This window comes from Pleurodeles waltl, chromosome 11 (assembly GCF_031143425.1).
Source record: "Pleurodeles waltl isolate 20211129_DDA chromosome 11, aPleWal1.hap1.20221129, whole genome shotgun sequence".
Lineage (NCBI taxonomy): Eukaryota > Metazoa > Chordata > Amphibia > Caudata > Salamandridae > Pleurodeles > Pleurodeles waltl.
This window is the reverse complement of record NC_090450.1, coordinates 490,511,739-490,539,502: the sequence shown is the minus strand read 5'-3', so window position 1 is coordinate 490,539,502 and position 27,764 is coordinate 490,511,739. Positions and strand designations below refer to the sequence as shown.

General features: G+C 43.3%; 1 protein-coding gene across 1 annotated transcript in view; it reads right to left on the bottom strand.

Moving 5' to 3' along the window:
• Nucleotides 1–25,602, bottom strand: part of TM2D2 (TM2 domain containing 2) — a 47,289-nt gene extending 21,687 nt beyond the window's left edge. The window contains exons 1-2 of the mRNA XM_069213869.1: nucleotides 25,137–25,602; nucleotides 7,503–7,584 (exon numbers count right to left, since the gene is read on the bottom strand). Of these exons, the coding sequence (XP_069069970.1) occupies nucleotides 7,503–7,584; nucleotides 25,137–25,363 (309 nt within the window). The 5' untranslated portion in view covers nucleotides 25,364–25,602. The remainder of the gene's footprint in view (nucleotides 1–7,502; nucleotides 7,585–25,136) is intronic.
• Between the last annotated feature and the right edge of the window lie 2,162 nt (nucleotides 25,603–27,764).

Sequence of the window (27,764 nt, the reverse complement as noted above, 5' to 3'; positions counted from 1 at the left end):
TATGGAAGTCCTCACTGTTCACCCTACCAGGAAGGATCGCACTGGCAAAATGGTGGCACTCCCCCAGCTGTTGTATTTCCATTTCATACTGCTGGTCATTATTCACCGTATAATATTCTGGGACCTAAATTCACCAATGATTGAGCTTATCTGGATGAATAGAAGCAGAGTGTCAAGGTCTGAACTGCAGCACCCTAGAGCAGAGGGAAGGCGGTGGGGTGGGGGGTGCAAGGGGGGGGGAATGGGGAACTTGCGGCAGCAAATCGTGAGGCCTATTATTTAGCGGTGCAACTCCAGTGGTTCTACCAGTGGATTTAGCCTTGGATAAACTGTAGCAGAGATGCCAAAGGCTTGGTTCTGAGACTCCAAACCCTATTTAAGGTCTTACTGAATCCCAGACTATCACTCCATGGGGGCTGATGGGGAACAGGAGGGTCCTATAAATCTGCAGGTTATTTAGCACTGCGGCAGAGCTGCCTACGGTGTACTCTTGTCCACAGGCCATACTCACTGGATCTTCCACTACAAGGGTTGGAGCTCATACAAAGGGGTGGGACACAGAGGGCTGCTGGAGTGGTCTGCATACAGGGTGACGTCTACTGAGATGGGAAGCTCCTAGCGTTCAACGACTTCTCAACGACTTTCGAAATGCCAAGGAGTAATTTCCTGTTGCACAGAGTGGTGGTGGCGACACTGCGCGATCACTGGAGGACTGGTGAAGCTGACCTCCTTGTACACTGTGGCCTGATTATTACACCTTTAGTAGAACTGAACGAGAAATGGGAGAGGGACACAACATTCCAAATCGCAGAGGCAGAATGGGCCACAATACTCGCCAACACCTATACAGTGTCTCAAAATGCTAGATTCAAATGAATTCACTTTTACTTTTTACATAGGGCATACTTCATTGCTGGTAAACCATTAGGATCTTCCGAGCAGCTGAGGCATGCTTCCCCAGATGCAGAGAGCATGGTGCTGAAGAACAAGTTACTTACCTTTGGTAACGCATTATCTGGTAGAGACTTTAGCTGCAGATTCCTTACCTTTGATTTTTCTGATGCATCCGACTGGATCTGGAAACTTTTGCTCGAGCAATACCCCTACGCGTGCCGTCGGGTGGTTCCATTCGGCTTCACGTGGCGTCATTGGCGCCTGAAGTGACGTTGTGGTAACCTATACAGATTCCACCCAGGCGAGAGGGTGTCAGTTACTTTAAACATGATTTTGCATGCCAGAAGCGCAGAGCCATGACAAGAACTGGTGCAAATGTGTGTCCAAGCTAGGGCCCTGACATTAAGGAACACAGTCTGACCCTAGCAAACAAATCCACAGAGCAAGGAGGCATGGGCAGGTGTGAGGAATCTACAGCTAGATAAAGTCTGTATCAGATAATGCATTACCAAAAGGTAAGTAACTTGTTCATCTGATAGATACTTCTAGCTGCAGATTCCTTACCTTTGATTAGATACCCAAGCCTTATCCTCCTGGCGGTGGGCTGCGGGCAAATGTTTTCAGACTAGAAAGTCCTGCAGGACCGAACTGGCAAAATCCCCATCCCTGCGGACCCATCTGTCCAAGCAGTAGTGTTTAGCAAACGTGTGCAGGGACGCCCACGGTGCTGCCTGACAGATGTCCAGGACTGGGGCTCCATGGGCTAATGCAGTGGTCGCAGCTTTTCCCCTGGTGGAATGGGCACATAAGCCCTCTGGAGGCTGCTTCTTAGGCAGGGTGTAGCAGATCTTAATACAGAGAAAGACCCAGCACAAAATGGTTTGTTTCTGTACTTCCCGACCCTTCTTTGTGTCCATGTACCACACAAAGAGTTGGTTTTCCTCCCGGAACTGTGCGGTCAAGGTAGCAGGACAATGCTCTTTTTGGGTCCAGTCGGTGGAGGCACTTATCTTCCTTAGAGGGATGTAAAGGAGGTGGGCAGGGTGACATTTTGTCCAAAATGAACTGGGGCCATCACCTTCGGAAGGAAAAAGACATGGTTGCGAAGCATTACCTTGTCTGGAAATATCATGAGATATGTGGGCGTGGATGACGAGGCCGGTTTCTCACTCACCCTCCGGGCAGATGTTATGGCCACGAGAAAGGCTGTTTTTATGTTGAGGAGCCTGAAGGGACAGTTGTGCAGTGGCTCAAAGGGAGAACACATGAAGTAGGTGAGAACTAGGTCAAGATCCCTCTGAGGCAGGATGAAGGGTGTAGGGGAAACATATGTACAAGCTTTTTTTTAGAAACCTATTTACAATACAGGACTTAAATAAAGAAGGTGGGTCAGGCAGCCACAGAAAAGAGGATAGAGTAGACAGATAGCCCTTAAGAGTGCCCAAAGCAGAGCCCTGCTGGGCACAAGAAAGAATAAAAAGAAGAATATCAGAGAGACAAGTGGAAAGAGGATCTATAGACTTCTCTGGACAATATTTTACAAATCTTTGCCAATAGCAGGCGTATACTGTTTTTGTGGAGGAACGCCTGGCTGCCAAGTTAACATTACAGACTTCAGGAGTAAGGTCAAAAGCGGTCAACTGTCGCCGCTCAATCTCCATGCAGGAGGGTGTAGAACTGACAGGTTTGGGTGAAGAACCCTCCCCAGCTGCTTTGACAGAAGATCCTAGTGAAGCAGCCTAATCAGAGGATCAATGTTCATTTTCAAATGCTTGGGATATCAGACTCTCCGTACCTTTGACTCAATCACAGTTTGTAATCCACCACTGCAGGTCTTTCGCAGTTCCCGCCGGGATCTGGACCATGTCAGAGATATTTCCCTGATGCTGCGCCCACTAGAACTTCAGATTCCACTGCAGAGCCTGCATATGTCATCTGGCATGTTTTACTAGCAGGATCCAGGAGGCCATGAGGCCCTGCAGCCTAAGAGTCAGTCTCACCAAAACCCAGGACAGAGGCCGAAACATCGGTATCATAGCCTGAATATCTAGTACTCGCTGTTTGGGAGGATAAGCCCGAAACTACACTGTGTCCAGAACAGCTTCTATGAAAGAGAGCATCTGGGAAGGAGTCAGGCTTTGCCACGTTTACAGTGAACTCCAGCAAATGTAAAAGGTTTGCCATAGTCTCGAGGTGGGGGTGGGGGTGGGGTGGGGGTGGGGGGGGGGGGGGGGGGGTTCAAGCTCGCCTTCAACAGCCAGTCGTTGAGATAGGGGAAGACTGAAACTCCTGACCTGCACAGATGAGCTATGACCACAGTCATCACCTTGGTGAACACCTGAGGGGCGCTCATAAGACCAAATGGCAGCACGGTGAACTGAAAGTATCTGTAGCCTACTTTGAACCGCAGATAACATCTGTGAGGCCAATAGGATGGGAATATGAAAATATGCATCCTCTAAGTCCAGCACTACCAACCAGTCTTACGGTCTAGGACAGACAAGACTTGAGCCAATGTGAGCATTTTGAGCTTCACCTTTTTGAGGAAGAGATTTAAAGTCCACAGGTATAGAATAGGGCGAAGACTCTGTCTCTTTTTGGGTAACAGAAAGTAGCTGGAATAACAACCACTGCCTACTTCTGATATAAGGACCATTTCTATGGCTCTCTTGGGCAAGAGAGCTGTAACTTCCTCTCTGAGCAGAAACAAATGATCCCCAGCCAGCCTTTCTAAGATTGGAGGTACTGGGGGAGGAAAGGATTGGAAAGGCAGGGCATAGCCCTTCCTGATGATCTGCAGTACCCATGATTCCGATGCTATGGACTGCCAGTGGAGGGGATAATGGTGTATTCTTCCTCCAACTGGGCCAACATGGTCCTGAAGAGCCAAACTAGGAGGGCTTTGAGGCTGCAACTGCTGGGGGCTGGGTAGCGGATGACTTCTGGCCAGCAGATCCTCTAGGTCTGACGGTACCACGCCCACATCCTTGCATAGCCTGGGGTGGATTCGTATAATGGTGGCTGGTATAGGGCTGACGCGGTCCATGCCCCTTCTGTAGCCACAAAAAAGGGACGAAAACCAGACATTGGGCGGGGGGGGGGGCGGGGGTCGGCGCCAAGAGGCCCAAGAACTTGGCCATACCCCAAGATTTCCTTTGCTGCATCCCTCCCATCTTTTACTGCTTGAGAGGATGGCCTGGGCTTCCTCCATGACCTGAGGCAACACTTGTGCAACCATTTTCCAAATGGTGTGTGAGAATCGACCCAATAAGCATAAAGGTGTTCACCCACCTCAGTGTCAGACTGGTGGAAGAAAACAATCTTCCCATGATGGTCCAGTCTTTTGGATTCCCTGTACCATGGAGCGGAAGGGAATGCGGTGCAGGGCGATGGCAGCAGGTGAACGTCCTATTTACAGGAGACTCTGGGCTGGGTTTGGACCATGATCCCGGCAGGATGTCTAAGTACTTTGTTAAAGGGCAGAAGGGGTTTGAATGTAGAAGCTCCAGGCTGAAGCACTTCTGACAAGATGTTCATCTTGACAGCCACTGAGGGCACTTAGGGGTTAAGGACCTCTTCTGCTGTACACACTACTATTTCATAGGAAGCCACCTCCTCCATAGCCACAATTGGGGGGGGGGGGGGAAAAGCAAGACAGTATCTGGAGCAGTGTCCAGAACACTGGCCTCTCCTAGCTCCTCAAACCAGTCCATACTGCTCCCCTGCTGGTGTTCTAAAGGGTCCACTGACCCCTCCAATCTTCTCATATGTCTGGCTGTGTGAAATAAGGCTCAGGCAAAGATCTGGCACCAGTGGGTGCCGTTGGCGCTGGAATCAGCGTAGTGCGACACCGTTTCCGACTCAGCAGGAATCAGAATGGGGCTGGCACTGCCGGCAGCTTCGGAGAAGATCGCCTCGGTATGACCAGCGCCGGTCCAGATCCTTACAATCCCATTGGTGCAGATGCTGAAGCCGCCTGCGTGGAACCGGATGGGGACTCCTCTGACTCTGCAGGGCCCGAAGGCATGCCAGGAGGGGGGAAGGGGGGGGTCAGCCCAATCGAATACGCAGTACATGGCCTCGTAAAATGTCTTAATCTGAGTGGGTGTCGATCAGGCTCCCAAAACGGGGTGAGGCGCTGAGTCGAACTGAGCAATAGCTCTGCAGAACCATGCCAGGAACGCCGATGTTCCCAGCTTGTCTCGTTGGCCGAGGTGAAGTTTAAGTCATCTTGGACGACTTTCTCTTTTTGTTTCTCTTCCCCGAGTGTTCAGAGGACCTCGAATGGGACGAAGAGGACATAGGGCTCCTGGAGTGGTCCCACGACCTCCTTTCTCAACTGGGACCGAGACCTCCGAGTAGACGTGTGTGCCGGTGTTGTCGAATCCCGGGCCCCAAGCAGTTTTAGGGACCACTCCCTCAAAGCCTTACGGTGCCATAAGTCCGGCAGTCCCACACAACTTGGAGTTGTAGTCGCGCTCAAGGCACCAGAGATAAATGAGATGGGGGTTCGTAACAGACATGGCATGGTGACAGGCACCACATGACACTCTCGACAGACTTGAAGAAAAACTCAACAAAACGTAGAAAAAAAAGCATGTTGAAAAGTGACAGAGGGATAGCTCTCTCTGGATCTGTACTACCTGGTGCGGAAAGAAAAGAACTGACACCAGCATGCCTGGGTAGCGCCTATATAGGTCACTGCAACGTCACTTCTGCTACCAACTACGTCACTCGGAGCTGAACTGATCCAACCGATGACACACGCAGGGGTATTGCCCGAGCAAAAGTTTACGGATCCAGTCTGACGCCTGGAGAAAATCAAAAGGTACCGAATCTGCAGCTAGACGTCTCTATCAGCTATGCTCCATATGGTTTCATGCTGCCCCACTCTGGCTGGATTTTGGTGAGAGGTAATAGAATTTATTAATGAGACTACCCAACAGAGGATCCCCTGTAGTCCTATGACCTGGTTGCTGAGGGGGTTCTCCACGCACCAATAAAAGTAAAATTACTACTAGCTTTATGGACCTGGCCCTGACTCTTGTGAAGCGAGAAATTACCATGCATTGGAAAGCTACTAGGAGCCTTAGGCTGGCCAAATGGAAGGAAGACCTAATTCAGTGGGCAGGATATGAAAAAGCAGTATTATTCCAGGAGGTGAGTAGGGTACATGGTTCAATTAAGAAGGCCCAGGCGTGGGAACACCTAGTGAATTGTCTTAAAGAAAGAGAAATAGAAACCCCGAGAGTTCCCCACCATCTGCACATGACTTGAAGGAGCAGGTCTAGATGAATCTGATTGTTGCATACTGTGGGTTACGAAGATCTTGGAATTGGTGGGTAACTAAGATGACCACTGAGTTCATGTGATACACTATGGATCAAAGGCAGAGGCAAGGGTTGAGATGAGGCGAGCAGACTTTACTATGGTTGGGATGGGTCGATTTCCATATTGCATTATGTACATTTCATTGTTATCCTTTGATGTGTCACAGGCAACTGTATAGAGAATAATGTATAGCATACATTGATTTACATGTTCTTCGGCTATTGTGCCCAGAGCTGTGTTGTTTGTAATGATTAAAATTACAATAAAAATGTTTAAAAAAGAAATATGAAACAATGGCAAATGCCTCTCTGCTAAGGAAAATGGAATGCAATACGAAACTTCAAATTAAATAAGGCCTCTCAATAGAATTATTTCCTAGCCTTAAATTAGATTTGTGCTCAGTCAATGGTAAAACCAGTAACAAAGCTCCAACTCTTTCTCAGGAGGTAAAGTTATTTACACAATAGTTAACTAAACCACTGTCTTTCTGCAACATCAGAAGGAACACAAGAGACTGTGCACTTGCCAATGAAAAGACTATAAGTGTTTCTAAAATATTCACAAAAGGATTGGCAGGCAATAAAAAAAAAAAAAATGTAAAAATGCCCAAAAATGTGACAGATAACCTGTACGCATTATTACAAGTCAAGTATTTATATAAGAACATTATATCTTAATGCACTTGTAAAAAGGTAGACACAATATCTATCCCTTTTTTGTTATGGAGTACTGGCCAGCCACTGTTTGAGGTTCACATAGGTTGCCGCCAGTTCAGTGTCGGGATCCAAAATGCCAAAATGCAAGCCCTGCAAACAATCCATGGCAACCTATGAGACCTACTCCAAATAATATGGCGAAGTCACCCTCACTAAGATCATCAAAAGGATGGATCATAGTGGGAGGATGAACTGCCTAATGGGATGTCAGTATCCAAAATAAGCATGGGGTTGAGTATGAGATAATAAATGAAACCACTAATTAAACATTTTTCTAAAGACTGCACCAGATTCTAAGTACCAGATCCTCAATTCTACCCTTATAGAAACCTCAGAGACAATAAATAATTGACCTTGCTGATATTTACACTACAAGATGTGCACTGTACTATTCACCCAACAGATTCAGCCAGCCTGGTCCCAAACAATGTGAAAAACAAAAGAAAGCAGCCACGGATCATACAACATTAGCAATGAAAAGCATTTCTACCTCATACTTTTTCAGACTCACATTAGGTATTAAGGGATAACTGATTAGTTACGTTAGCCTTCAGTGCTTACCTTTTTACATCCATGTTCAAGATCATCTGTTTTATTTCCAAGATGATCTACTGGAGCATCACATTCGATAAATTCTTCGGGCCTGCAAAAGTTATACAGGAACAGAATTAGCATTTTGCATGCTTCCTACACAGGACAAACCCAATTTGTTGCGGGAACACAAGTACGTCAAGAGCAAAACACAGTCAGGAACCATTCTCTGTCAGGACCAGAGGCTCAGATTATACATTTCTCTATTTATTTTGCTCACAAACCTCTTTTTTTCTGAACATGAGAAACAGTACAACAGCATAGGACTACATGTCATATGAATCCTAGCAAAAGAACAAATGATGAAGGGGAAGAATCGGGTGACCCTGACGATGATGAGGGCTGCCAGTGGGTGAGCCGTGTCCTAGCCGGCCTTGGAGACCGGAAGGTGGTGCCAAGCTTCTGAGGTTGGAAGACACCTCTTATGCTGAGGGGCAAAAAAGCTATCCACATGTTAGACTCTGATGTCATCTACAATCTACATTTGGCAGTATGTGCCGAGCGGCAAAGTAAGCCCAGTACAATAAGGAAGACCATGAACAAAGAGAGGTTGCCTTAAGGGATAATACCCTAGCAGTTCTTGGGTAACGAAGAAGTCCTGACCCTCGAGATTGGTAATAATAGTGCCCATTTTGCCATCAAATTTATAAAGATCACATGAATGGGATAGCATGTTCCTGAAAGGTTTACCAGGACAAGATACTGGGCATTTTAGGGCCTTCAAACAAGCTCTTGGATGTGGCCAAGGAAGCCAAAGATACAGGTAGCCTAACTGTCCTCAACATACTGTCTCTGTTTTAGTTAAGACTAACCCAAAACTAGGTAAGCTGACCAATACAGAAGCAGGACCAGTGGCAGAACGGGGTCTCTTCGCAGAGCCCTTTCATTATTAAAGAAATCAGTACGTTCATGACCACATTTTCCTCATTGGACAAGGTCCAACAGTCCATGAAGAGGGTATTCAGTGAAAAGGTGTTTGGAGTGGGCAGTAGAAGCAGGAGGTGTTCTACTAGCATGCATTACTTCCCAGCTTCCCAGGAATACCATGACCAAGGCAGTTCTAACACCAGGATCAGAAAACATTCTGATGGTTCTTTCTGACCAGAGGTGAAGTATAGGGATATGGAGTACAGGCATCTTCTGGGTGTAAAGACTAACTCTTCTAGTCTAAAAGAAAGACAAGGGCCTTTGTCCGGTTATGAATTTAAAAGTGTAGCAAATGTTAATACTGGTGTATCGCCATTTCAAGATGGAGGTATTACACCTCCTAAGAGGCATATCGCTACCAATCAATTGGGTGGTGAAGCTGGATCTGAAGGATGCCTACTTCACAATCCAGATTTATTTACGCCCACGAGTTTCCTTCATCTTAGGAGGTGTATGAATTTAAAGACCTTCCTTTCATGTTCCTTTGATCGAGACCCATGGACTAATCATCTATCTGGACATCATTGTATTGATGAATCAGAGTGCTGTACGCCTTCGGGCGACTTCAAAGTGGCAAATCTCTACTACAAGATCTTGGTTTCATCATCAACAATCAGAAATCAGAGGAGGAACCCTCACAATCAATGGAGTTATTGGGATTCATCATAGATTCAGTAAAGCAAACACTGAAGGTCCTGGTGAAAAAGATGACACCACAAAAGAAGGAACAAGACCTCCCCTGCCAAAGGATCATGTATTGTGGAGATACTTGGCCAGAGTAGTAGGACTGCCTGTTTCATCAATTCAAGCAATTTTCATGGGGCTTCTACATTATCGAGCCTGGTAAAGGCTGAAAACCACCAATCTTAGGAAGGGTCTGCCTTATGCATCATGGATCCAACAGAGTAGATGCTAGAAATGAAATCTGGAAGTAGCTGGAACACAAGGAGGCCTGACAAGGCAGGGCCATCATCTGGTCTATCTTGGATATAGTCATAGAACACAAGCCTCTTGGGCTGGGGTACTTGCTGTAGAGAGATTACCAAGGTGGACTGTGGTCAGCGCAGGAAAGGGAATTGCACATCAACTGCCTAGAACTGTTTGCAGGATCAGTTGTAGTGAGGTGCCTCACAAGTCAGTGTTGTGCTCCATTTTCCTCAAGATGGACAACATGTTGGTGGTCGGATACATAAACAGTCGCAGATGGACAAGATCAAGAATCCTGGCAGAACTAGCCAAGGTTTTTGGCAGGTCTGTGTAGACAGGAAACTATCAGTGACGGCAGAGTACCTACTGAGAAAGTTCAGCCTCACAGTGGATTGAATTCCTGATATTTAGGACTTCAGTGCTTGGAAGACAGATCCAATACGCATGCAAGTGCTCATGACCAAGGAGGGTCATTTTCTCAACCACCAATTACCTAATTTCTTGAACTGGAGATTAGAACCAATGGCACTGGTGATGAATGCATTCATGCAGGACTGATGCCAATGCTTCAGTTACACATTCCTGCCATTTTCGTTGATTACCAGGTTGAAGGCACAGGTCAGACAACAGCAGGCATGTTGCTCTTAGTGAAACTGTTTTAGAGATGCCATGCTTGGTTTCCAGTTCTTCAGGAACTTTCTATGGATTCTCATACTTCACATTCCCAAAATCACAACATGTTGATGGATTCCTGGGGCAACTTGCACCAGCTGGTTCTAGACTGAACTCTCCGGCTTGTGGTGTGGAGATTACTGGAGACACAGGTGAATCACAGATCTTTTGGAACAAGCTTAAGGACTAATCAGGAAGGCTTGGTCGAGGTCCACGGTTAAGCAATGCAATTCAGTTTGGTGCAGACAGTCCTGTTGCTGTATGAGACAATCTGGATCCTGTGGGGGGCAGGATCCTGTGGGGAGCAGATATAGTTTATGTTCTGAATTTTCTGTTGGAACTGTCCCTTCTTAGTCTGGCCTCTCACACAATCAATGCTTGCCGACTAGCAATATCAGTTAGCAACGAGCCAAACAATGAGATTCAAATAGATGAACATCCCTTGGCATATGGGGAGGGGTGGGGGCAGGCTGCCTTTTCTTCCAGAGCAGAGGTACTCTCAGCTGTGGGATGTTAATGTGGTGCTACGCCCCTTGGAACCTTGCCTAGATAATGACTTTTTATGCAGGAAAAAGTTATCAGCAGGCCTCGAAAAAATTATTAAAATATTACTAGACCTGCAGGTCGAGTAGCTTGAATAACCTACTCGACCCGACTGTAATGTACTTGACCCAGAAACGGGTCTCAAATTGTGTGATCTCAGGCAAATATTGTATTTTACAGTCACCTTTTTCTTCATTCACATATTAGTGCACCTTCAAATATGTGAGTTCAGCATTTCTGCTGTAAAAAAAATCCTCTTTTGTCTGATTAAATACACTAAACATTTGCTCCATGTATAATAAATCTAGCTATAGGGTACACATAATCCATGCATGACTTGCCTCTTAGTTTACTAATAGCTTTACCATCAGGGGAGGAGTGTTTCTCAGTTTATGTTTAAACAGTCACTTTTGACAAATATAACACTAAAGCATGATGTGATAGCCACGGTCATGTACAGACAGTAAATTTGAAATAAATGTCCAAAAACCTCCCCAGTAACATGCAGCTTTCCTGATAAAACCATATAATGTATTAACAATAAGCTGTGAAAATTGGGTTTCACAAAACATCTTTCATTTGCACATCACCAAGTAAAGTGTTCTGACTTTTTCCATTCTATTAAAATATTGTTTTCATCACACAGAAGTAGAACAAAATGGTCTTTCACAGCTACTGAAATATTCTGAAATGTTTGTAAAGTTGAGGTAGTTATATAAATGTGTGTTTGGAAAAACCTGATACCAAAAGCCTTTCATTTCACATAGGTCAGACAGTTCACCTTACAAAATCCTGAAACTCTGCAGTCACAAGGAAAAGTATTTGCATTGCAAGACAAACTGATTTTGACCTCTGTCTCTGAACACAGAGCAAATGTGACAAGAATACGATTTAAAGGCATCTTAATTGCTAATTCAGTTTTTGACTGAACAGAACACCTGTTCTTTGTCCACCTCCAGAAGGGTCCAGTGAAATCTAAAAATTGCTCAACCTCATAAAATAAAACTCCAATGCGAGTGGTCCAGTAGCCCTGATCAGGTAAACTTGTAATGCTTTTATGCCTAATTTCTCATAAGAGTGTATGATGTTACAACAATGTATGGGTCAGCTATGATATTTACACCTGAACGTGTTACATTTTAGGTGTATAGAAAAACCAAGTATAATATCAGGACGGTTCATTATACAGCCTTCCCAGACCATTCTAGCTTATGTGTGGTGAGGTCTATCAGGGCCTATAAGGCCATGACTGGAGCATATAGACCACCAAGTACCAGAAGATAGCTCATTGTAATAAAGAAACCTTTTCTGCCAGTCTCTTCACCTTCAATTGCAAGATGGGCTTGGTGAGTAATGACTGGAGAAGGAATCAATAGCTCTTTCTTTGGTGCTCACTTGATAAGAGGTGCCATGGAGTCGAAGATCTTCTCTGTGGGAGGTCGTCTGGAGGATATTTTGAGAGCACCACTGTTGTTCATTAAGCTCCGGTCTTGACACAAAATATAACATTTCATAGCCATTGTAAAGTTTCAAATCTATTAATGACACGGATTATAACATCCAGGGGTGGACTTAGTCCAGTTCCCCAACCAGTTACTACTCACTGTATGGAATAGGTAAATCATCTTCCATTATGATTGTTAGAGTGAAAAATGTAGACTTATGTTGACACTGACATTATGTTAAGATTGCGTTCATTTTCTATCGTGCACATTACAGTTGTGTTGTACTGGAAGCTTGCAATACATTTTGTTTGGTATATGCAACCGTTATCAAGAGAATAATTTCAGCGCCATTTTGGTTTGCAGGCCCTGAACAAAACCAAGATTACCAATAGATGGAGGTTAACAGCCTCCAACTACTGAAGTTGCTTTTTCTTGTGGATGTTCTTACGTGAAGGTAGTCATACAGGATTGGTGAACAGCTGCTAGAAATCACGAGAGCTGTAATTCTTTGCTGTTGTAATGTCTCTAATGTTTACAAAATTAGGCTTCTGAGCAAAATAAATGAAGGGAGAAATGCATATTACTCTTCTCTGATTTCTTAGAAAATTTGAAAATTTCCTTTATGATATAACATTTTCCAGCTATCACCCAACATTTCAAGTACTCCCTTATACTGACAAAGTGAATTAAAGCTTAAATGCTTCACAGGTCTCAACATTCAAGTATATTATTTCTAGACCCAGTCATTCATAACTTGACAATCTTAAATAGACGTTCACAATGGAATCAATGTGCCATGCCAAAGCCTCAGTTTTTAACCACTTTCAAAAGGAACAAATGAAAATTGCTAAGGTTATATCTTCAAAGAAAGTATGAGCATTTTTTTTAAACATATCCAATGAGCATATCTGATGGCAAATGGTCCTTTCATTTTCTGAAACTGAAAACCTTAAATTCGTTGGCGTAGTATATACTAACTTGATTTTATTCAGTGCTTCCTACCCAATTTCTGTTATTTATATACTTACAAATGACAGGTATTGCTATAACGAGCATTCATGGTACTCAATTTAACCTCCTTTTTCAAAACGGGAAGGTGGAGTTGGCTTTCCAGAACTGCACTGGTAACCTGTAGATCACTAGACGTTAGCAGCCAGTGTTTACCTCCCTGAGCAACTACCTCATCTTATCCACATAATTTCATCTCTACATAAAGTAAACTCAAATGCCAGGTTATGGGCAATTTCTAGGTAGCGATCAAGGAGACACTAACTTCTTGAGCTAAATTAATAAAAATGTTTACAATTGGAGATTTGGTCATATTAACCAGTATCATGCGAGAAACTGAGTTTATTCTACCAGCAATTCCTGTTATTAAAGCTTGTGGTTAACTCCAATGTGCATTTAACACATGGCAGATGAGTTTTATATGCTCCAATATAATTTCCTATCCTTACAGGGAGCACGTCTGGCTACATACGTTCCATCATAAGAGTTTTTGCTATTCACATGCCATAAACGACACATAGGTTACAGGCACAAATGCTTTATCAGCACATATTGCCTTATCTAGTTCAACAATAGTTTGAATTAACTGAGCAATAGAGTCTTCTACCTATATGTTGTGTGTTTGTGTGCTTGGGCTCAAGCACACACCTCTGGCACAATGCTGGAACTGGTACAAACGTGGTAATTCTTAACATATGATTTCCACCCACGATGGTGTCTAATCAATATATAATCTGAAGGTCACCATGGAACGAAAGAGTGGCAGCACCTATACAAGTCAGTTGTTTGTGAGTTATAGAAATAAATCAGATCACAAGACGCCGACCGCTAAATAAGGATAAAGCGCACATGCATGCTTATCAGTACTTTGGAAGGGTAAAAAAAAAAAACCCTCACTCGTTTTTTATGCATGCATGTCAGCCTAAGGTATAATAAGGTTTGGAGCGGACCCTGCAATTGCCTCTTCAACCACCTGTCCCTCAAAGGTGCACTAGGGGTGGTGCTCTGCCTCACCAATAGAGCGGCTGATTTACGTTGCCCTTTAATTTATCACTACACACAATCAGCTGGCGCGCAGTTCAAACCTGAGCGAGTCACTGCAAGAAGCCATATTTCGACCGGATATTTGGCATGTAATCTTTATCCTGTTCGTTTCAGACGTCTTATTGCACGGAAATGAGAAAGTGCCAAAAAGTACCGAAGGGATCCTGAATCCTAATATTTGATGAATGTGTCCGTAAAGTACAATGGGGGCTGTAGAAGAGAGGACACACCCGAGTCTGGTTTTTATTGTCGTGTTGTGCACTAAATATATTTTTACGGTGGATAGAGACATATGAGGTCAAACTTTCAGAATAGTTTTTTTTTCATATAAAGCCCTGTATGACATCCTGTGCTTCGTAATTATAATGAGGAAGTTTTCTCACCCAAAGACAAAGTGGGCACATCATTCGATCTTAAGTGCAGCTTATTAAAAACTTATAAGACATTTATGGCTAGTCATGTTTAGTTAGAGAAGAGTAAATAAGAAAACACCAGAGAAATATTTAGAAACAGTCACGTTGTTTTTTTCATATTTATATACCAAATAGCGAGGTTTCTTTGTGCTAATGTTTGGTTAGTTGAAGCTGAATTATCTACATACGGAACGCACTTTTGTTGCTATACTTTGAAGGCATACACACGGGATCCAGTGTAAAAAAAAAGGCAAACGACAGTTAGAGGATGGCATTGTATCCTTTAATATCTCCGTTTGTCAAACTGACAGAAAGGGGTTTGGTTGTGTTACAGTGCTCACAAAAGCATTCTTCTCACCTTGGGTTTAGAAACCGCAAGCACTCGAGTGAGACACCATTATAAATACTCACCCTTAAAAGTCCACTGAATCTTTGGACTTGGTGACAAACTCAGATTCATACAAACACACATCATCAATATAAACCCCTAAACAATATTAAACACCATAAAACAATTTCTAACATTAAATCAAACGCCAAACCGAATAAAGTTTTCAAAGCTTTATTACAATCCCAAAATCAATGTCACAAATTGTGTACAAGACTAAATTATAAACATACATGAAAACCATAGGCTGACCGAAACGTCTGAGCAGGTTCAACCTAATAAACATCAATATTCTCCAAAAGAATAATGTAAATTAGCAACAACACAATATGCACAGTATTACCAGAATTCAAAGCAGATGATGGTGGCATTAGTAATTCATCAAAATAGAGTTTTAGCAATCAATTTTAAGGCTGGGCCATTCCTAACACTAACCAGAATTGAGACTTGCAAGTGTGAGAACAGACTAACACATGCGGGCAAAAGCAAAAAAAAAAATAATAATAATAATTTGGAAAATATCTAACTAGAATAACTCAGAACATAAATATGCTGGTGTAATCAACTAACTCAAAAGGGAACAAGAAACAACCACTTTTAGTTATACCTTTCCTCATGGGACAGTGTAGGAAGTTGGTTCTGTATATACTTTCTCAAAGTGAGAGATAGTGGGCACAGAGTCCAAGGGTTCCCCTTAAAGGTTGATGGTGGAAAAAATAGATAACACTAATGCTCTATTTTGTGGTAGTGTGGTCAAGCAGTAGGCTTATCAGAGGGTAGTGTTAAGCATTTGTGGTACACACACAGGCAATAAATGAGGAACACACACTCAAAGACTTAACTCCAGGCCAATAGTTTTTATATAGAAAAATATATTTTCTTAATTTATTTTAGAACCACAAGATTCAAAATTTGAGGTAAATACATAAATTGCAAGGTACTTCACACAGGTAAGTATAGAACTTTGATTCAAAGCAGTAGTACACACAGTTTTAGTTAAAATGGCAATAAGCGATTTTAAAAGTGGACACAGTGCAAAAATCAACAGTTCCTGGGGAAGGTAAGTTTGGTTAGGTTTCTCAGGTAAGTAAACCACTTACACAGTCTCCTGAGCATAGGCAGCTCAGCGTTGGGGGTTCAAGGGAACCCCAAGGTCACCGCACCAGATACACAGGGCCGGTCAGGTGCAGAGGTCAAAGGAGGGCCCAAAACACATAGGCACTATGGAGAACAGGGGTGCTCCGGTTCCAGTCTGCGAGCAGGTAAGTACCTTGGGGAGCAGAACAGGGGAATTTTGTAGAGCACTGGGGGGGGGGGGGGGGGGGGGGGGGGAGCATAAACAGGCACACAAAAAACACCCTCAGCGGCACAGAGGGGGCCGGATGCAGTGTGCAAAGTAGGCGTCACGTTTGCTACTGAAAGCAATGGAGGGACCAGGGGGTCATTTAGGCGATGTAGGCAGGGCACAGGGGGGCTTCTCGGGCCAGCCACCGACCGGGTTAGGAAGATGGCCGCCTGCTGGTCACTCCTGCACTGGAAGGTGGTTCCTCTCGGTCCTTGGGGCTGCGGGTGCAGTACTTGGTCCAGGCGTCAGGTTCCTTGTTACCTGGCAGTCGCGGTCAGGGGGAGCCTCTGGATCCTCTCTGCAGGCGTCGCTGAGGGAGTGCAGGGGGGTCGACTCAGGTTACCCACGTCGTCGTAGTCGCCTGGGAGTCCTCTCTGCGGTGTTATTTCTCTGGAGCTCGGGCTGGGGGCAGAGTGTGAAGTCTCACACTTCCGGCAGGTAGAGAGAGTTCTTTGAAAGTTGCAAAGTTGTTGCAGTTTTTGAGCAGTGCCTCTGTTCCCAGGAGTTTCTTGGTCCTTCGGGTTCAGGGCAGTCCTCCGAGTCCACAGAGGTCACTGGGCCCTGTCGGATGCGTCGCTGGGCAGGTTCTTTCAGTCTGGAGACAGGCCGGTAGGGCTGGGGCCCAAGTCAGTTGTCGTCTCCGTCGTCTCTGAGGGGCTTTCAGGTCAGCAGTCCTCGTTGTAGGTTGCAGGATTCTGATTTCCTGGGTTCAGGGTCGCCCCTAAATACTAAATTTAGGGGTGTGTTAAGGTCAGGGGGGCAGTAGCAAATGGCTACTGTCCTGGAGGGTGGCTACACCCCCTTTGTGCCTCCTCCCTGTTGGGAGGGGGGCACATCCCTATTCCTATTGGGGGAATCCTCCAAGCTCAAGATGGAGGATTTTCAAAGGCAGGGGTCACCTCAGCTAGCTCAGGGCACCTTAGGGGCTGTCCTGACTGGTTGGTGACTCCTCCTTGTTTTTCTCATTCTCTCCTCCAGCCTTGCAGCCAAAAGTAGGGGCAGTGGCCGGAGGGGCGGGCATCTCCACTAGTTGGGATGCCCTGGGGTGCTGTAACAAAAAGGTGTGAGCCTTTGAGGCTCACCGCCAGGTATTACAGTTCCTGCAGGGGGAGGTGAGAAGCAGCTCCACCCAGTACAAGCTTTGTTCCTGGCCACAGAGTGAAAAAGGCACTCACCCCATGTGGCCAGAAACTCGTCTGGTTGTGGCAGGCTGGCACAAACTGGTCAGCCTAGCACTAGGAGTTGGACTGGTATTCAGGGGGTATCTCTAAGATGCCCTCTCGGTGTATTTTACAATAAATCCCACACGGGCATCAGTGTGTATTTATTGTGCTGAGAAGTTTGATACCAAACTTGCCAGATTTCAGTGTAGCCATTATGGAACTGTGGAGTTCGTATCTGACAAACTCCCAGACCATATACTCTTCATGGCTACTCTGCACTTGCAATGTCTGAGGTTTTGTTTAGACACTGTAGGGGCATGGTGCTCATGCACATATGCCCTCACGTATGTTATAGTGCACCCTGCCTTAGAGCTGTAAGGCCTGCTAGAGGGGTGACTTACCTATGCCACAGGCAGTGAGAGGTGGGCATGCCACCCTGAGGGAAGTGCCATGTCGACTTAGTCATTTTCTCCTCACCAGCACACACAAGCTGTGAGGCAGTGTGCATGTGCTGAGTGAGGGGTCCCCAGGGTGGCATAATACATGCTGCAGCCCTTAGAGACCTTCCCTGGCACCGTTTACAAGGGGCTTATCTGTGTGCCAGGCTGTGCCAATTGTGGGAACAAAGGTACAGTTTATGAAAAGAACACTGGTGCTGGGGCCTGGTTAGCAGGGTCCCAGCACAGTTTCAATCATAACTGGCATCAACAAAAGGCAAAACGTCAGGTGGGTAACCATGCCAAGAAAGGCATTTCCTTACAGACAGCATACAGTGGAGCTTCATCAAGGCAGAGCATCCGCCATCTTATGGTGTCGGTTGACAGCAGCTTCAGAATAGTGAAGAACATGAGCTGCACATAGGACAGATCAGCAGTTCAGAATTAGTTAGGCATTTTAGTACTGAACCGCATGACAGAATACAGCAGTTAAGACTATGATGAGGAAACGCATCAGGACACTTAAAGAAGAGAATTAATTCTAAGGAAAGCGGACAATTAATTGACTTCAAGAAACTTGAGAAAGGAACTACTCTCAGGCAGGTTCTGAGAAGGACTGACTTCAATTTCAAAATTCTTCACTAATTAAAATAACCATAATCCATTTGATTGGTCCATCCAGTGGGCACACTCTGGGCGTTGATTTCAGCCTCCAGTCTCTGTAGATGGCACAACTAACATTGAAACTTTTAAGAGATTTTACAGCAATTGTCCATTGTTTTCTGCCCGCCATCATTTGGGTTCCGCCAAAATATTACACTTTCTAATAATTTTGAAATGTAAATTTCCTTCTGTACAGTCTACAATAACTAAACTAATATTCTTCTTCCACATAAACACTATGATTTCCTTCTCCATTCAACGGCTAGAACAAATATTGTTACATCAGCTAAGTGTGAAACATGCTCTTCTCCTGCAATACAATAGAACATTCAACATTACTTTTGCTACCTAAAAAAATAATTCAGTTAGAGAAACAAGATAAACGAGTAAAACTTTCTATGACTGTTTGCAATTGAATCTTAAAGGCCTTGTCAAGTTAAGAAACCTAAATGCGCAGAAATACATTACATTAATAACACCTAGTTGTGCACATTAGAATTCAAATCACATATGCAAAGCAATTATGTATTTTAATTTTATTCATGCTATGTCAAAACACTTAAACGTGTGTTTATTTTTCTGAGCACGTAATTCATTATGAAAACAATACATTTTATTTCTACTGTTTCTAATTAAAATAATACTGTCATGTTAACATTTAATAATAATGCACTCATCTATGATTGCAAAATAATTTCATGTTAAACACAGTGTCCAATATGACTGGTAGGCACAAACTATCCACTACAATCTAAACATTCACGTTTTCATTTCTACATTATTTTTCTTGTTAGGCCTTTCAAATGCAGGTTTGTTAGCTGTCAATGCTACTTCTATACAACTAATCAATTAATAAAATGTAATCTCCCTTAGTTGAAAGAAACTTTTTGCTGTAATCATTACTCTTTTATTATTGTATATTTATACCTTTCTAATCTATAAACATACAGCTCATTTGGTTTGCTGTGATGCCAACTCAAGATAAACAGAAAGACTGTAAACGTTGTCCTTTGGAAGGTGGAATATGTAAACATAACCTCTAAAATACTGCATGTTAGAAATTGGGTTTCTGGGTGCTAGAGGTATGCACCCTATCCAAGCAAGAATCACAGTTCTGGTCTGAGTAAGTCATATACACAATAACAGTTTATCAGTGCACACTCTCTGGTAGCTTGGCACAGAACAGTCAGGCTTAACTTAAGAGGCAATGAGTACAGTATTTGTGCAAAACCTCAAAAGGTAATAGTGAAACCAACACAAAAAGAAAACACACCTGGTGAGAAAAACAGAGCTTCATGTTATGAGTAAACCAAGAAAAAAGCAACAAATATCCTATAAGTAGAAGTCAAGATAAGAATTTTTAGAGAGCAAATTAAACTAATGTCCTTGGAAGCAGAAAGCACCAACCCGAGCTGTCTGGTTATGATAGCCCAGGCCAAAGTCAAAACTTCAGGTCGACCATGATGGAACGCAGGCCGGCTACAAGACCCACACAAGGCCTGCTGAGCAAGAGTGCCTCAGTCTGACTCAGTTTGTAGTGAGTGAGTAAATGGTGTCTCACATGCGGCTGGCATCTTAGTCAGCAACCATTTACAAAGGATAAATGTGCACTATAAAAAAAAAAGGGCAATCTTAATCAGAATAAGCATATTGGGGCGAAGCGTTACATGGGTTACTACTGAAAATACAGTTTGTCAGTGTCTTCACATTTGACAAAGCAATTAGAAATGTTTGTGTACTTAAACTTAGTGCACATACACTTTTTCTTCTTGTTTTGCACTCTTCACTGAGTTTCGCTTTAGGACACAAGCAGGCATTGGCAAAGCCTGTAGGTCTCGACTATGAGAGATACTGACTGTCATTTTTTTTTTTGCATTGTTGTACGGCAGTGTGGCACAGCTGGAAGTTATAAAAAAAAAAAAAAAAGCAAGCATTGGTAAAGCCAATAGGTTTCTTGCAAATCCGAGCTATTGGCGTTGTCAATGCTAATATCTTTTAGCCATGTTGAACAGCAGCATGGCTGAGAAGAATGTAAAAAAGTGCTATGACCCAGCCTGCACTGTATAACGCAAACAGAATGTGATGGGATATTCCCTTTCCAGACGCTGAGGGACCCACCACACTGTAAAATAAAACTCGGATTGAAATCACGAAGTGGCATATTGCCACTTCATGCAGTGTGTTTTTTTTGTGCAAAACACGGACTGATATCACTATATACTTGTCACCTGCCCGTGTTTTGTTTTACAAAGCATGAAAAAGCTAATTGTCAGTTTGGGTCAATGTGCGTACGATAAAAACTCACATTCGCAGCAGCAGCTTCCGGAGCGCATATCGATTTTTTAAAGACTTGGTTCCGATACAAGCACTTGAGTGGAATGCTAAAACTCAAAGAAAAAAGTAGCTCCTAAAACAGAAGCACTAGACGGACACAAGTACTTGGTCCATACTCTGGGGCAGGACTGAACACATGAAAAGGCATGACACATGCATGCCATGGACAAATGGATACAAAGGATATGATAGTGACAATGGAGCGAGCAAATGTTAAACCTATGGGCAGACAGAAGTCCACAGATTGAAAACATGTCTCTTCGAGGAAGCACATGTGCTGTCTATCCAAGGTGTAAAAATTGTTATGATGTGGCCAGCACGGGCTGCATCATAGCACTATTTTTTTTGTATTGCGGGACAGAAGGAAACACGGACAGAGGTAGGGTACGTGAGGCAACTGGGATGGGGTGGCCGGCATCAACACAGAAAGAAATGGAGGGTATGCTGGAGGTGATGGGAGCAAGCAGATGAAAATAAACTCAACTCCCATGGAGTGCTTCAACAAAACGTAGCTCCTGCAACTCAAGCAGTGGAAGGGCAAAAGTACCTGGTCATTCTCCAGGGAAAGGTCAAACACAAGAAGATGTGAAGCCCACATGGGTTAACAAATCGGAAGGAGTCAAACGAATGACAATGAAGCCAACTAATGGTAAACAATGGGTGGGCTATACATCCACTGTACAGTATAGTAACAAAATGTCTAGCAAGCAACAGTGCATGTGCTGCCTCGGGTGAGGCCTACAAAGACCAGATGTTGTACAGGCTCAGCATAGGGGTTGGTTTCAAGCTGTAGATGTCATAAAATTAATAAAAGGGCTGACTTGCATAGCATTTTTCTTAAAACTGAATCGTCTCACAGCACTTCTGAACTGGATCCTAAAGACACTTTCTTCAAACTGCTGTGAGCCAGGAAATAGTTTGCTTTATTGGCTAGGAGTAGCCCTTCATGACTATGCTGCCTTTTAGCAGTAGTAAATATGATTTGTTGCTACTATGACAATGCTGCTGACACTGCTTTTGAGCTACACGGACAGTTAACGAATATTCTAAGATAACTACTACAGGAAACATTTTACATTGAAAAGCATAACAGCCTTCCAGATAATAAAAAGTGGACTGAACGTGTTGCCTGCCCAGGGGATCATCACAGAGACCTAGAGACATTTTAAATATATATTTTTTTAAATGGTTAAGAGTCTTTCAAAATGATTAATTATTGAAAGCTGGAGGTCTCTCTGAAGTCAGACACAAAGTTGTTGCTGTATCAAGCGTTATTACATTAGGCAGTTGCAAGATGTCCCCTATGCATTCCTATGAAAAATAACTCCAATGCCTGTTAAATTTCTGGATACCAGAGATTATGAACAGAGCAGAACTTCCTTAATTTCTTCTTTTGTTAAAAGCGAAAGAAACGATGAAAAAAAAACAAACAAAAAAAAACTTGGCTGCGCTTTTAAATCTGCAGAGCACAGAAAAGGAAGAGCTACAACACACATTTTCATATTCCCTTTTGTGAGTAATGATTTTGCTTAATTTCTATTGCCAAACATAACAGTTCTGTGTTTTGATAGTCATTATCTCAGCTAGGAGTACACCTCCTTTGCATTCTGGAGAAAGCAGGTGTATGTATATATGTAACATTCACTGTTATTAAAGAATACCTTTTTCCATACATCCAAAAAACACTAACTATTTGTATCAATGGTATCTGATAACTAAGGTGCTATTCCTGTTCACGTCGAAAGCAGAAGCCATGGAGGAAAAAAACAAGTCATGAATGGGACTGGGCTAGCAATGAGGTGTTGTAGGGGGAAACAAAGATGAACTCCCAACTAATTACATGACTTGACAACAATAATTGCAAAATACTATGCTGCAACAGCAGAGACTAAGTGCACACTGCATGGACAAAAGATCCTGAATGGGTGGGCAGAGTGGTGCCTGCCCAAAGTGAGGGACAGCCCTGTGCAGCAGAGTGGAGTGTGTAGAATGGAGTGGCACAGAACAGTGGTTTCCAATTGGGAGCTTGGGAGCTACCCGTAGCTTGCCAGTAACTTTAAAATAGCCTCGAGGTGCAGCTCAAAATAGTACTTAATTCAGAGCGTCTACTCTAAACTTTTAGAATAGGGTCACTTTGCAAGAAAAAGACAATGTTTTCTTTAAATGTGTTAACCCGAACTAGAATGCACATATTTGATACAAAATTGTGATTTATGAGAAATGATATGCTAATGTTTGAAAACAACAATTGCTGAAAAGCTAAACCATATTTAAACTGCTCTATGAATAACAGTTTATACTAAGTTGTGGAGGTTTATAGCTCGCTGAATTTCCTGTGTGCCAGTGGGCACTTACTACTTTGACTTATGTCATTGGTCCTGTGGAGGCATTTTATTATGACAAAACTTTACTTTTCCTGACAATGCTGTCATGCGTCTTGGTGGTTGTGTTCTACTACAATATTGAATTTTAAGTATTGTCCAACCAGGATCCAGACTAAAGACTACAGCCATATCATGGAGGTAAGTATACAAAGTTAGATATAGTTTTATGTACCTTATTAACTACACATATGTTTGCCTTGAAGAACTATATGTAGTATTGTGGCATACATCTGGATGGCCACTACTAGTAATCCTGAAAGATGTGCACACTATTTTAATTGGCTCCGATGTGCTCCCTTCTGCAATTGTCAAAGTCATCAGTAACTCAGGGCTATTTCCATCATTCAGAAGTAAATTACATTTTAGAAAAGGTTGGAGATGCCTGGCATAGCATGTTGTGGAGGGAGCAGAGTGGAGTGACAATAGAGTGGAGCGGCAGAGAGTGGAGTAGTGTGTCATGGAGTTGCGTACCATGGAGTAAAGTGTCATGGCATGGAGTGCAGTAGACTGACAAAGAGTTGGGTGGCATAGAGTGAGTATTGTCAATGTGGAGGGGCAGAATAGAGAGGCAGGGAGTGGGGGGTGTGGAGTGGCACAGAGTGGAGAAAAATGTCAGAGGGGAGCTGCGTAGCAGAGTAAAGGGGCATAGAGCGGAGTGTCATAGTGGTGTAGAGCGAAATGGTATGTGATAGAGTGCACTGATGTGTCATAGAATGGAGTTGTGTGTGGTAGAATGAAGTGACATGTCTTAAGAGTGCAGTGATGTGAAATAGAGTGGATTGTAATGACTTGATCATATTATTACAACACTTACAAATTACAAACAAAATGTGCTTAATTTGTACTTTCCTAATGCTGCTATATTCTGGAATATCTGCAAAGTGCCTTTACAGACATTAAACATTGTTGTGTGCTAGTAAAAAGACTTGTCTTTCACAAAAAGATTAACACATAAATTCTCTCACTTTGAAGTTAGAGAATGAAAAGTAAAAACCAAGCTCCCTCAGAAGACAGAGCCTGACATTTGACCGGTCTTTTAATGCACAGCAAATGCGTCACGATAAGAACAAGATCCCAAAGCCTGTTTACGGAAAGCAAGCACTCGTGGAAGAATACTGTCAGTAGGAATCACTCCACAGGAAGAACAAACTCAAGCCGGACAGTCTGAAACAAATAAAGCCAGCAAATAGAAAGCAAGCAAATATGAGTTACAAAACACAAAGCAGTAAGAAATGTGCAGAATGCTTTCCCAGGGAAGCTTTCAGAATGTCCCCAATAAGTTGTTAGCAAAACAGACAGCGCAGCTGCACTGTCTGGTTGGCTTTGACCTAAAAAAGGGAACACAGAACCCTTTACAGTTCTTTCAAGGTGGCCAACCACCACTCTCTAAACTCATAACTTGTTTGTCAGCTTTCTTAAGACAAACAAGAACATACTTTATTTAGAACTTCTGTAACACCAACATCAAAGCCATAGACTTCGGGTCCGGCTAACCATAATCCAGATACGAAAATAAGCAAGAGGCATTAATCTATATTTGCTTCCGCTGTACCAATTAGAACAACTGATCTGATAGGAACAGCTTTAAGTTAAAAGTACATGTCTAGAGCCATGGTGCCTTGTAAAATGGGTCTAGAAAGCATCTCTAAACCTGGGCCAGGACAGCCTTGTCCTGTGCTTGTAGGCCTCACAAAAAATCAAATAGTGCCTTCGATGATCTCTAAATTGCCATTTCCACACGGGGTCGTGAAACAGAGCATAGATGAAATCGTCAAACAGGGGGTAGCAACAGCCATGGAAAGACTGTGTTCATTGTAACATCTTAGAAGAGGTTCTACCAATAACGCGCACAGACTTGTCTCAAACACCCAGACTTTTCTATCACATCGCTCCTTCCTTCCGCATACTCACAGGAAGGAGCAGAGCACCAGCGGGCTGAGCGGGTCCCGGTACTCATTTTCTGAGCTGGGCTCGTTCGAGGCGTTGGGGGCCCCAGTGAAAGGGGAAGATGAAGTCCATGCCACAGTGCTGCTGTTGCTAGAGGAGATGTGAGAGACACAGTGCAGGAGCAGCACGGAGAGCAGCAGAAGCAGTTGTCCACCCAATAGCAAGTAACTGAACGCCCACCCCTGCGCCATTCTGCAAGGGAGCACCTCTCACCACCAAACAGAGCCACTGCTCCACATTGTGTCAACTGTAGCTTTCATTGAGATTCAGGAAGAAAGCACGCAAATCAGCCACACCTCTTAGGGGCGGGAATTAGGAAAAGGAGATTCCCAGCCGACGACACTTTAAGGTCAGGCAACCGATAATAAATAGACGTTAGTTATTTAGTCAGAGCCTTTTTTCGCACAGGACGATCTCTCATCGTTTCCGCTCAGCTACAGTTTGCATATCCAACCATCAGGTATATTTTCCATGCTGAGCTGAGGAACGTAGATGTCTAGCGCCAAAGAAAACTTCGGCCAGTTAACAGTCAGGCAAAAAAAAACGGGACTACTTGACCAGGTAGACGTCATCGCGCACGAATTTGTCATAGGTCTCGTCAGGCGTTGTACGGTCAGGCAGAATACTGGTAGTGAACTCAGGAAGGGAAGGGAAGAGATTACCGCGTTGAAGACATAAGGGCCAGTTGCTTTCGATGTCCGATAGCGCTGACCTGCGAGAATTCACTCTGAAATTAATAAAGAGCGACCCCACCTCCGGATTTTAGCACCCACGAAACAAGTAGACATTTAAGGAAATAAAGAAAGGACTAAGGTGACTGACAGAACTATTACTAGGCATGCGCATACTCCGTTTATTCTTCCAGGTTAGGAAAACTGCTACCGGAATATCACTTTACATAAGGGTAGGGTGTTTGGTAGCGTGAAACTAACTGTTTTGAGCCTACATATTTTCCTATTTAAATTAGTTAGGTTTCCCCTCTTTATTGACACTCACCTGACGAGAGTCCATACACGCTAACGTTTCAGGAAAGGAAAGCGAGAGAATAAAAAAAATAGAGAGAATATATTTTCCCTATTGACTTCTATTGAAAGAGGCATTTTCAGGCGGGAGACAAGTCATTTTTGGCTCAAAAATCAGGACTGAATCGGGTCTTATGGCATGACGAGTGTCACCTTCGTTGGACTCGTTTTCATCCTCAAGACAAGCAAAATATCTATTATAGTCTTCAGTAGGGTCACCCTCTCAAAAACTTTGTCAAGACAGAATATACTTTTAACATTTTTCTTTCCCGTGTGTTTTCATGGACCTGGTAACGCGTCCCTCTATGATAATTTATTACACATTAGGACTCGTTTTAGGCCAATGAATCGTTTGACCCAGTTGAAAGACACCTTAGGACGAGATAGCTAATCAATATGTCAATAATATCATCAACATTTTTCACAACAACGCATTTCACTTTAGTCAAAGACATTAATCAACTCAAGACACTACCATGACCTTGCAGTCATGAATAAGCACACCAGTTTAGTAGAATGTTATGAAGTTTATTCCCTATTGGTTACAATTCTAAAAGCAGGTGGGTTAATCTCAATATCAAAACACTCAATAACATTGTCGTGATTTGGTAACTTGAATAAGACTTTATCAAAGCAAGGAACGCAATTATTAAAACAACACAGCGTCAACATAGGTCGATTTCAGCAGAGTGTCATCAACGAGTCAGTTCAACAAAGCATAGATTCAGTCATTTGTCTATTTGCGTCAGTGTAGTGAACCCCTGTCTTAACCACTGATTAGCATTAGCATGTTGGGCTTCATGTAAAACAATTTAGAACACCAATTTGGAAAACGTCTAGCTATGGTCTCTGTCAAAAGTAAGCAGTTGGTACCTAGAAAGGAAAGCAAACCGACAAATCACAATTTCATTGTCATAGTTACCCTCCAAGGTTTGGGTCAGCACTCAGGTTCAGTCTTTGTCTTCAGGACATCAGTTGGTTCGCCATCAGTCAAAACTCAGCTCCCAGGGAAAAGTGGGTACTTCCCTCATAAGGAGGTAAAGTGTAAAATGGGCAATCTAAGGAAAAGGTTGGTTTAAGTAAAACCAACAAGTCACCAAACAGAGTGACAAAGTTTCTGGATCAAATCGACAGCATTTCCCTAACCAATCTCCTATGGCTCCCTGTGTCATGGGTTTTTATCCCTTTTTCGTTGTACATTCCCCTAAAACTTAATTGGACGAATGTTGCACCCCACTATCTTTAGCCAATAAAAAACAAATTATGTCATAAAATCTTTCACCCCACATTAGTTCACAAACAGTTTATTGGTCCATATGATTGACGTCTTCAGAGGTAGCACGTCCGGTATGATTTCATCCTTCTGTAATTCTTTGCACATCTTTTGGTCAGTAGCTCCATTGTCTGTACCGGTTTGAGCGACCTTGTGCATTACATTAATCTACACTGTTGCATTTTAGCTAACACTTTTCTACAAGCAATATGAATTTCATGAGAACGGATCTACTATGGTTACATTCAGCTTCTAGTTTGAAGAAAACAAGAGGTCATATCCTTTTGCGAGTCAGCA